General features: G+C 43.4%; 1 protein-coding gene across 2 annotated transcripts in view; it reads left to right on the top strand.

The window, feature by feature from the left end:
- Window positions 1–12048, top strand: part of SENP7 (SUMO1/sentrin specific peptidase 7) — a 78143-nt gene that overhangs the window by 13854 nt on the left and 52241 nt on the right. Inside the window, exons 4-5 of one of the 2 annotated variants that reach the window (XM_019523720.1) lie at window positions 8056–8253; window positions 9793–9987. The exons of the other annotated variant lie outside the window; for it this stretch is intronic. Coding sequence (XP_019379265.1) covers window positions 8056–8253; window positions 9793–9987 — 393 coding nt within the window. The remainder of the gene's footprint in view (window positions 1–8055; window positions 8254–9792; window positions 9988–12048) is intronic. 2 annotated transcript variants of the gene reach the window in all.

The following is a 12048-nucleotide window of genomic DNA, read 5'->3' on the forward strand; positions in this document are numbered from 1 at the left end:
GGGTTCTGCAGGAGGATCAGGAAAGAAACAAATGGAGCCACTGAGTATTGATGGAAGCAGCTTTAACAGTGGGCTTTAAGTAGTGAAGTTGGGTCAAGGAGACTGGGGTGCTATCCCTAACTGATGACCAGAGTCATGCAAAGAGCTAACCATAGTATCATCTTCTGTAATGTACAAAGAATACTCTTCCAGCATTGTGCAGTGCTTTGATGTCCTTTGACTAAAGGTCCTATATATAAACTTTGAATTATGTTCCTTATTGTGTTGGTTTTTTTTCAGTTGTTAGTTCTGTACCTGTAGCTATCGCTATCACTTTTTATGGCTTTTCTCTTGTATGTAAGGGTGTGTATTTATTTAGGGACAGATGAGGCTGAGAAGGAGGCAAGGGTTGGTGTTTGGAATGAAAAATAATTTGGTTTTGGTTTCCTTTCCCAAGAAGTCTCCATACTGATTGTTGTGCCAGTTCTTTGTCATACCTGCCCAGTGGGTTTACCTTTTGTGTAGCTGTCATTCCTTTTTTTTCCCCCTTGCAAGAGAGTAATCTGTCTTTTTTGTTTGCTATCATGTGACTTCTTTACTAGAGCAATGTTTATGCACTGTGGATATGTCTAGATCAGGGGTTCCCAATGTTTATGTGCCCAAGGGCACATTTGAATTTAAAAGAAAAAGCAGCAGGTGCCTATATGACTGCATTTTTGTTGGTATAATGATTTTTACTGTTTGGGGAAATGCATGCGGGCACCTGAATAAACCTTGGAAGGCACCATGGGACCTGCAAGCACCGCGGTGGGAACTGCTAGTCTAGATAGTGCTATGCAAAGATGCCCAAAGTAACCCTATACAGTAACTCTGGAACAGGAAACAATATAACTGCGTTAATATGGTGTTATTCCTAGGGTAATAACTCAGCTCAGCAGGACCAGTTAGTTTAGATGCAGCACTATACCAACATGGGTTTACAGTTCTGGGTCTTGTATACGCAGATCTAGCTCAAGTATCTCTGTCTGACACTATTTTGGACCATATGCGTAAACTTTGTGGGTTTTTTGGGAAACTGGTGATTTTGTGCCCCAAACTCCACAGTTACTAAAGGCAGGCGGGTGAGGCTCTGTCACAATCCTCTGTGCTCTCAATCTTTTGTGCCAAGATTTTTCCAGAAATGCTCTGTGCCACCAATTTCCATTGACTTTGTAGAAACTGGAGCCCATACAAGGTATGCATGTTAAACTGCCTTGAAAATCAGGCTATAAATGGCTGCTGTGTTGAGTTAGAATAATTCCAGGTAGGATGAGATGCTCTATCCTTTGGGTGCTGGTATTGCTTTTAGTCGCCAACCAAATGCATACTTTGGAGTATTAACCCTCCCTCCTTTCCCCCGCCAAAACCCCCAGACTTTTAAAGTCATAGATTCCATATAGTTATTCAGATGTTTTAGAAAGGTCAAAACCCAAATGTATATAAATTAAGGGTGCTCTGGTTAGCTATTACAAACATGCTGGTACCCACTAAGCCAATCCATTGAAGGATCTGGAACCTGTCAAAGAGTTGTTTGACATGGATGAGAGTCCTCGAGATGCAAACTGGCCCATAAATTATAACTGTTTTACATCTCAAATCTTTTCTGGTAAGTCACAGAGATTTCACAGTCGAGCAGCATCTATATAATAAAACCAAATGGAAGTCTACCATCACTGTTTTATAATGAAGTATTCCTTGTTTCTTTGCAAAATAATAACCTTTTACCAGGCTTTGCATGAATTATGCAGTGGGCAGGTTACAACAAATGCTAATATGGATACTGGAACATGCTGCAGGTTCCAGAAAATTTATCCCTGTTTACTGTGCTGGTATCTGTACCTGAGGGCCTAATACTGTTTGTGCCTAGAATTGCTTATGCAATTAAATGCAATATTTGGATTTAAGGTTTCATGTGGCATTTTTTTGGTAGAAAGAAATATATTTCTAGCATGCCCATCTAAAGAAAATGCAGAAATGCATCATGTTCCAGAACCAATTTCTTTTTCTTGTTCCTTTGCTAACCTTATAAGCTCATTAAAAATACCCAGCGTTTCAGATCTCGCTGTCTCATGATTCAAGAATCCTTTCTCCCTTTTAAACTCTTTAGGAAACTATTGTTGTATAGAGCATCCATCAAAATAAATGCTCAGGAATTTGTGATCTACCTAATTTAGGCTTTGATTTTAACAAGATACTTAAACACAGGCCTAATGTAAAAGTACAGAAGTAGTCCCATTAAAGTCTGTGGGGTTGGTAGCATAATATGTGGGGGAATAAAGTGGGGAGGCAAGTGGGTCACCAACCCTGTGCACCAACATGATAGGACCCCTTCCACTTTGGGGAGTCAATGCCCTGGCAGCAGTAGGTGCCCATGCTGTTGCTGTTGCAGGAACAGCAGCTGGATGCACAGGCACTGATATGGCTGTAGGAACAATAACCAGAGTCAGACCATGCAGCAGCCAGGAACATTTTTTGAGAGTCACTAAGACTCCTGCTTCTCCCTTGCAGCGCTCAGTGGTACCCCTTTCCCTCTGTCCTTCTCTCTCCAGCAGGGTTTTCCTTGGGCACAAAACTTACTAGTTACACCTGTGCGTGGGGCAGTTCTTCAGCTTCAGTTAGATGTTTAAGTAGCTTCCTGAATCAGGGTCCCTTAATGTTTAGTAAGATCAGATACACATTGTAATGTTCTCTCTCATCACCAAGATCACTTTGGGGGACTTTTTCAATTTATTTATTTTTTTAGATTAAAGTTGGGTCTCATTGCATTCAGTCAAACCACATGTTATTAGGATCTCATCACAAGGGAGGATGACTGTGCCTGGCTCCTTTAACGTATGCACTACTCCTGCTCCCTGACAGGTATACTCCCAGGGCCCTTCACCATTCATAGCGGTTAAAATGAGCTCAGGATTTTATCCTCTTCTAATAATCTTTAGTCAGTAATGCCCTTCTATTACAGCTGGGCCCCTGCAGTCACATGAAGTCCCACTAGGCTTTACCCACAAGTATTCAGATGAGGTCCCAGAACCTAATTGCATAAAATAAGTTTATATGCATTTTGCCATCTCTAATGTAGAAATGATGCAAAAACTCAATAATTTTGACCTGCTGTTTGGTTTGGTGTCTGTTCAGATCAAATGCTCTTCCAGTCATGAGACAAAAGGGGAATATCCTTTTCGGATACTATAGGTTTCATACTTAAAATCTCGTTTTGTCCTGAGTAAAGAAGGGGGAGGTGACACTTGTCTTCAGCTGCCTATGCTCTACTTTCTTTTGGACTACAATCAGAAAGCAAAGAACTCTTCACTGCTGATTCCTATTAAGAAATCTCTTGTAATAGATCAATGGGGACCAACCATTTTGGCAGACATGCGACAAGGTAATCCCCACACACTCCCCAACTGCCACTCCAGTCCTCTTCCCCAGTCAGAGTTGCTGATGGGTATGTGCGTGTGTATGTGTATATACACTAGGGCTGTGTGAAACAGCATTGTTCCAATTCGACTTCCATTTCGACGATTCAATGGAACAGTGTTTTGTTTCGAGTTTCGTTTTGTTTCATCGAAACTGTTTTGCTGTTTCAACGCTGTTTCGATGTTTTGCCCTTAGGTTATTATGGGGAAACATAAAATGCAGCAGGCAGGCAGATTGGAGGCTCGCCCACACCCCTGGGAGGGCTGCCTGGGTTGTGCCTGAGTCCTCCCGGGGGTGTGAACCCCCAGTCTGCCTGCCAGATGAGGGAAGCTGAGTGCTGCTGCTTGGGACCAGCTCTGGGAAGATCACTGCTGCTGCCGGTGCCAGGCAGCAGCTGTGCCAGAGTCCTCCCGGGCGTGCAGGCCTCTGATCTGCCTGTCAGATGACAGACCAGCACTAGGCACAGCCCGTACCCGGTGCTGGGAAGATCAGTGCTGCCACTGGCCCCAGGCGGCAACACCTAGCTACTGTTAGCCGGTAGGCAGATCGGGGGCACGCACCCCCAGGAGGACTCTGGCACAGCCCCTGCAGTCCTCCTGAGGGTGCTGGTGGGCCCTTGATCTGCCTGCCAGCTGACAGGAGTCAGGTGCTGCCGCCTGGGGCCAGCGGGGCCAGGGCAGATCAGTTTGGGCAGGAACTGGGCCGGGGAAGGGTCCCCGCACCAGCTCATCTGCCCCAGGCCCCTACCTGGATTCAGTTCCAGTAGGGCACGGGGCAGATCAGCTCATACGAGGACCCGCCACTGCGATTCTGGGATGGGGCAGCATCCGGTAGTTGTCTTTGCATTAACCAACTCACACATCTTTTTCTTTCAGTTAAAAAAAAAAAAAAAAATACACACACACTATATATAGATATCTGTCTATAGATATATCTATATTTAGTGTGTGTCTCTATATATAGATATATCTATATATGGCGGGTGTGTTTTTTTTATCGAAAGGAAAAATGTGTAAGTTGGTTAATGCAAAGACAACTTCAGAGTATATTTACTTAATTTAGAAATGTTAAACTTAATGAGCCTTTAGCAGCTGAATTTTGAAATCTGGTTGCCAGATTTCTCATATACATATGTGCATAGTTTTAGGGATACTTTCATAATAAAGGGTGTTGGCATGTGTTTTTGTAATTTTGGGGTTGGGTAAGGCATGCTTTAAAAGACTGGCACACTTTAAAAATGGACAAATAAAAAATGGCTAAATGTAGGTCCTTTCAGTTTGAGCTCTTCTGACAAAGCAAACAGGGCTTAAGATGGCAGTACCAAGCCAAAAAAACCCCAACTTTCCACAAAAAAGTAGAACTGCTTGTTCAAGAAAACTTACCTGAGAAAGAAGGTTTTGTTTTTTTAGTTTTGCTTCCCTTGGTAAATTGGGATGTCAGATAAGTCCAACTGAGTTTCTTGTAGCTGGCTGTGCACAAGTTAGTTGTGTTTAGGTACTACAACATGCTGTTAGTCTTTCCTTTAGTCTGAGCAGACTGCAGCAATGGCTCTCTCTTTGCTTTCTCTTGTACGCTGACTGAGTGCAGATTTTTCCATGGAAATAAGACCTCATGGCTCAGCTGCTGCGGGCCTTCAGTGATGGGTGCTGACTTTGGAAAAGCTTAAGCATACCGTTCCACTGAGCTCCAACCTTTGGACAGTGGGTATTTGTGGTTCACCACATCAGGGGCACATGGTAATTGAATGAGAGGCACAAACTTTGTGAGGGGTTCCTAAAACAAACAACTTTTTTACTTTAGGTAACCCAAAAAATACACAGACCTAGATAGCATAACAAAAGCCTACATGTATGTGTTTGCCTCAATTTCTTCACTACTCTGGAACATTTATTAACCTTGGTCAGACTCATCTAGTGAGCCTTGGATCCCTGCCCAGGATATAGTTTCTCCTCTTCTTATGGAGTTTGTGTCTCTTGTTCCTACGCACCTAGCCATGTAATTGAACAGGGTTCTTCTGTTATGAAAACATATTCCGCTCCTGCCTTGCCTTCTGTGTCCCTGAGTCCCTTTAACTCCATGTCTCTTCAGGTCTGTTCTGTTGGTTTTTAACACTCATTGTTAACACCTGATTATTTGTTCTCATGTCTAAGAATTTTGCAGTCCCCAAATCCAACCTGCAGAGAAGTTCAGGAAGAACTAGTTTCATATGGGATGGATGTGTCCATCCCATGGTCTTGAGGGTTTGCCTTTTTCAAAAGAGCAATCAAGGTTCAGTGACCCTGCATGGTACCTGGTCTGTGAAAGGCATGACAAGGTTTGCACATAGATTACTGCATGCATGTAGATTACTGCATGCCCACAGAATTGTTCCAAAATGTAGCAATTTTATTAAGGTCAACCAGAATTTATAATTCTGCCAAGATTCTGATTTGTGACAGGGAAGTTGGTGCATGGGACTGAATGGAGAAAGGTGAGCGAGTTCCTAGGTAATCTTTATGTTGTCTTTGTTAATGTGATAATTAACTGAAGAAAAATAAATTCTGAATGTGCCAAACAAATTGCAAAAACACAGTGTGGAACTGCTGAAAGTCCATCTTTTCTGAGTCCTGCACACATCCCTAGCATGTCTCTTTCACACACAGATGTTTTTGTCTACATTAAAAAATAAATTCCTCTTGTGATGATGGTAATAGTAATTTTTATTATTAAATCTTTGTATTTCTTTGACTTTTCTGGTGCAGCAGAGCAGAGTGGTGCAGTGTGCAGCCCTCTCTCCTCAGGCTTTTGGCAATAGGCAGCAGGCTGGATAGGATCAGTTGGCATTAGGGCTGTGCAAAATGGCTGTGTTTTGATTTGGTTTCAGATTCCGCCGTTTCGGAGGACAGTGATCCCTTTCGGTGTTTTGAATCACTGTCCTGTTTTGTTTCGGCCAACTCTTTCGGAGATGCAGCTCTGCCAAATCTCCTTCGAATCTGTTTCAAAGCCCAGCCGGGTGGGGCTGCAGAGCCCCAGTGGGGAGCAGATGGGGCTATGGGTGGCTTGTCTGGGGGAGGGACCACTGCCCTCTGTGCAGGCAAGGAGACCCCCACGTGGATCTCTGATCCCTGAGGAGTCAGGTTGCATGGCAGGGACCAGCAGTGCCCTGCTGTGCGACATGGCTCCGCAGAGAGAAGAGATCAATGCCGGGGTCTCCTCACCGCTGCTGCCTGCCCCACGCTGCCTCAGATCTCTGTTGTCTTTGGAACCAGGTCATGTGGCAGGGACCACCACTGCCCTGCCATGCAACCTGGCTTCTCAGAGAGCAGAGATCTGCTCTGGGGTTTCCTTGCCACCACTGCCTGCCTGCGCTGCCTCGGCTCTCTGCTCCCTGCAGGGCCAGGTCACACAGCAGGGACCAGCACTGCCCTGCTGCATGACCTGGCTCCACAGGGAGCAAAGATCCACACTGGTGGTTTCCTCCTTGCTGCTGCCCACCCCATGCAGCCCTGTGTCACGGGGACAGTGAGGGGTGGACAGCAGCAGTAAGGAGACCCCTGGTGTGGATCTCTGCTCCCTGAGGAGCCACGTTGCGTGGCAGGGCAGCAGCGTACAGCTGTTTTCCTCCAAGCCCAGCTCCGAAACGCCAAAATTTTCTGAAACGTTTCCGAAACGTTTTGGGTGCCTTGTTTCGTTTTGGAGATGTTTCTGAGCCTTCTGTTTCGATTTGGATTCTGTGTTTCGGGTGCTGAAACAGCCCAAAACACCTCCAAAGCAAAATGGCTGCCAAAATTTTGCACAGCCCTAGTTGACGCATCCCTGGCCCTCAACAGTCCACCAAAAGTCATTAAGTGGTCCTCCAGCCTGAATAATTGCCAACCCCTGCCATATTTTCATGAGTCATGCACCTTTTCCCCATAATTCTGCTCCAGTGAGGCATATATTGTAATCGAGGAAATACAGTAACAGCAGTTTCTGCCCCCTGATCCTCTGCCTGGAGAAAAGGAAAGTAAAGCTGCAAGTGCTTCATGCAGGACTCCATAACTTCTGGTTGTGGACATTTGCTCCTCATCTGCCTTCCTCTCGCAGCCACCTCTTCCCCTACTCTTTGCAGAGGCTTTCAAGGAATATCTTTTTTGCCTTCATTCTGCCTTTCAAAAACAAGATGCATATTTTATTGGAAGGGGAGCATGTTATATGTGAGAAACTACAGTATTATCAATTTCAATAAGTTTTTTTCAGTGTAACTAGCTGTTTTCACCCATTGGTAGTCAGGTCCAAGCTCAAATCTACAGTTTCAAAACTGCATGTGGCTCTGGCACTTCCTCTCTCTCTGTAGAGGTGATGCAGTGAAATTCCTACATTGTCACACAGCAAAGTTACTACTACACATCCACATTTGTTTATAGGTAGCCACTGATGCTGAGTGCAAAACCTGGAAGGACGTATCACCACAAAAGTCAGTTCCAACTCCCCATCTATAAAGAGAGTAGTTCTGTAAATCATCAACTGAGTAAACTTACCTCTAACCGAGGTTAGAAGTAGAATGCAGGGATAACAAATCTGTTAAAAGAAGCTGTGTTGAATTCATGTGCCTTACCTAGAGATCAGTGCCATATTCATCATATGTTGTTGTATGTATGACAGGCAACCCAAAGTTATGTTGACGAATATCCTGAGGACGGAAATAGGAAGAAAATACACACAGAACCAGCTTTTAACTGATGCTAATATATCTGACGATGGCAAAGTGCAGTCAGATCTACCAACTTCGTCTTCTGTTGCCAGCCTAGAGATTTGGCAAATATTAAACCCTCCTCTCCAAAACCTTTTTCAGTCCAAAAGGTATGTTGCTGAGTACACTCTTACTCTGTTTCAGTACTGCTTTGCTTCATGTTGCATACAAAGTCTTTAATAGTTTGCTTGCAATTGTTGTTCATAACAAAGAATTCCTCTTTGCATGGTAGCTGTTTCTTGTTGTTGCCAGCCTTACTTTCACCCTCACCATAGCAGACTTTGTTAGGTTTGCTTGCAACTGTCACTTTAGGCCATAATATTTGAGAGACAGTGTGCCATCCATGCCCTCATGCGGTTTCTGATCCATTGTTTTCTAAATTGAACTCTATAAAAAAAAACTTTATTTAAATTCTGGTTCAGTCTTTGGACCCTTGTAATCTACATATTTCTCCTCACCCTCATGAAAAGAAGAGAACACATTCACATCCAGCCAAGCCCTCTTCTCTCCTTCCTCCAGACAAGAAATACTTGCAGTTCTTGTCTTCTCTAATTGTTTTTCTGGAGCTAGATATTTCTCATCGCTGACTACCTCTGCTCCATCAGCAGCTTGATGACAGCCCTGCAAATACTAAGGTACTCTGAAAAGAGAATCTGTACATCTGAATAGAACAGGAGTGCAAAGAACAATAATTGGACATCATCTGAATGTGCTGTAACATGCCCCAAGTAGATCAGTACTCAGAGAGATGATACTGAAAGAGGAATATGCAATCAATAACCAGGAGGCAACATGTACAGAATCATAACAGATACAAACAAGCAATGACTCTCTATTATTATTTGGAATAAGTCACTATGGAAATAGTAAAGCATAAGCAACGAAGTTTGAGGACAGTGAGAAGTCAGCCACCAGCCACAAAAGACAGCAAGTTGATTTTGATGATGTCAGATGTTTTGTGACAGTCTTGAACATTTTAACTGCTGATCAATATATTTTGTCATCTGATTAGTTTAACTTTGATGCTTATTTCATCTAACACATGTAAAATCATCTGTTTCATAATCAGTTGCTTGAAGAGTGTCACCTGGGATCTGTGACCAAAGACTGGAATGAAGTACTGGGTTTTTGTGGTACCTGGTTGACCGCTGATGGTCAGGCATTTGAGTGAATCAATCTGACAGTAATCTTTGTTTTTTTAGAGACTTTCTGTTAATAGGAAAATTACTTTTTTTCACTCCATACTGCTATCAAATGCTTTGCAATTTCAATTTCACATAAAGTTTTATGGTGAGAAATATTGTGTGGACAGGGAACTGCAAAATCTTAAGGTGAGATGTCAAAGACAAGACTGTTAATGTGCTGTTTAATTCTACAAATGTCATGTTTCTGTCCCCTCTCCGTTTGACTACCCAGCTTCTTAATGTGGTCTGTTACCATTGATTCTAATGTGACCTGCTTGAGTTAGACTGTTCGCTTCTCAGTGGAGAATCTTGTTTTATGACTATAAAGGCCTGTGGGCAAAATTATGCTTTCTTAGAATTATTGATGTTTGGTGTTACCAAGCTATTAAGTTACGTACACTCAGCCAGAAGTTTCTGTGTCCAGAACTCAGTGTAGTATTTCTCATTTCTTGTTATATATGACAGGCATCCCAAAATTATCTTGACAAATGTCCTGAGGACAAAAGTTGGAAGAAAATATGCAAAGAGCCATCTTAGCTCTGATGCTAACATATCTGATGCTGACAAGTTACAGTCGGGTCAACCACCCTCATCTGTTGCCAGTCTACAGACATGTCAGATATTAAGTCCTACTCTTCAAAGTTCTTTTCTGTCCAAAAGGTACGTGATTCAGTACTAGTTTTTTTTAGTCTTTCTTTCCCTGAAATAACATAACTGATATGAAAGATAATTTGCCTGAAACAGTTTTTATCAGAACCTCCCTTGAAGCAATAGTTGAATTTCCTGAGTTCAAACTAACGTGCTGCTAACAGCCAACCTTTTTAACTATGCTTTAATCTGATTCTTGATACATCTGCATTATTAGGTCAGTTCTTTTATCAAGAAAAAACGTAGATATAAGTGCGTACAATATCTAGGTATGGTTATAGGCTTCTTGTATCATTACATTGGTTTGAAATTATGTCTAACACTAGTCAAAATGTTACTCTCCTGTTGTTGAGAGGTTTGCTGGCTTGATTTCAGGTAATTTCTTTACAACATTTCCCCAGGGTGCTTATACTGATCTTTTACATCTTCCTAGAGCCACAGTTAGTCTCTCAGTGCTGTCAGCAAAATGCTGCAATCCAAGGGCTGCTTTTTTCATTCCTTAATTTCTACTTTTCTTGTCTTCTTTCCACATTTACCTAGACATGAGTATCATTATGGGGCTTGACATGTGGAACTAGTAGCAAGCAGGGCTGTGCAAAATTTCATTGGGTGTTTCATTTTGACACTGTTTCGAGTCGTTTCAAGCTTGAAACAGCGAAATTGAAACGAAACGAAAGGCTTCGAAACAGCTTTGAAACGAAACAAGGACACTTGAAACATTTCAGAATGTTTTGAGTTTCGAAGCTGGGCTTCCTTGCGGGGAAACAGAAGCAGTGAGTGTGAGGCCCCGTGGTGCCGGAGTTGGCAGGAGCGTGGGCTGTGAGCTGGCACATGGGGCTGGAGCAGCCAGCAGGCAGGCAGAGGGGAGGGGAGAGGCGACGGCCATGGTGAGAAGCTACAGTAAGAAGCAGAAGTAACCAATTAGTTCTATTTACATTAATGCCTATGGGGAAATGAGTTTCGCTTAACGCGGTTCCACTTAATGCTCGGTTTTCCTGGAACCAACTAAGAGTGTTAAGGGGGGGTTGCCTGTACCCTTTTATTATTATATTCGTTCATTCCTTTCAATTTATTCCTCCCCCAAAATCCTTTTTGCTTTTGTTAGTCTATTTTGATTCTTTTCCCCCAGAAAAGAAATCTGTGCTTTCTTTCACGGTGTGCATTTCATTCACTGTGCAGGGAAGCACAGCATATATTGCATATTATAATATATAATTTATTCAGGAATACATACATACATTTATATATTTTATTTATTACATACATACATACATACATACATTACATAAACACATACATACAATTATCTACATATATTAAATTAATACAGTTACAGAAGAACACACATTTTCCAGCATACCAAACACACTATGAAGCGTGCTGAAAAGGCAGCTGGCAAGCCTTCAGGGAGGGGCGGAAGAGGGGGTAGAGGGAGAGCTGTAATTTCTACCACCCAAATTGAGACGTAGCCTCTTTCCTACAACTAGCAGGCATGAGGCTTCCAGTTCTCCTGGCAGCAAGGAGAGGGGAGCAGTGCCACTGCCTGAGTCTGCATCCCCTCCAAAAACATGAGCCGTAACCCCTCGTACCACCACCATAACAACAAGCAGCACCAACATGACAGTCTCCTCAACCCCCATTTCACTTCCCATCCTGAGCCTTCCAGTGCCAGAGGAAGAGCTGGAGCTGGATCTGAGTGCCATAGCAAGGGAAATTCTGGGGAAGGAGGGGGAATCATTTGAGTTTGTGCTCCACGCCCCTCAAGTTTCCCCTACAGCCAGGTCTCCTTCCCCAGAAGGCACTTTGGAGGAGGTTGAGGTTGTGGAGGCAAGTGGCTCAGCTGAGTCTGCTCCTCCTGTTGCTTGCTGAGGAGGAGGAAAAGGCAGCATCCACACATGCATCCGCACCCCAGAAGTAAGAAAGTAGCGTGGTCTGGGACAGGCCAGCATTGGGGGGGCGGGGGGGGAGTGGGAGGGATGTAGCAGGTAAAAGTGGAGAGGTACCGGGGGAGTCAGATGTCAGGCAAGTTGTAGTGTATCATAAATCCAATGTCTATATTGAGCCCATGAGTTT

Source organism: Gavialis gangeticus, unplaced genomic scaffold (genome assembly GCF_001723915.1).
Source record: "Gavialis gangeticus isolate Ggan-Ray unplaced genomic scaffold, GavGan_comp1, whole genome shotgun sequence".
Classification (NCBI taxonomy): domain Eukaryota; kingdom Metazoa; phylum Chordata; order Crocodylia; family Gavialidae; genus Gavialis; species Gavialis gangeticus.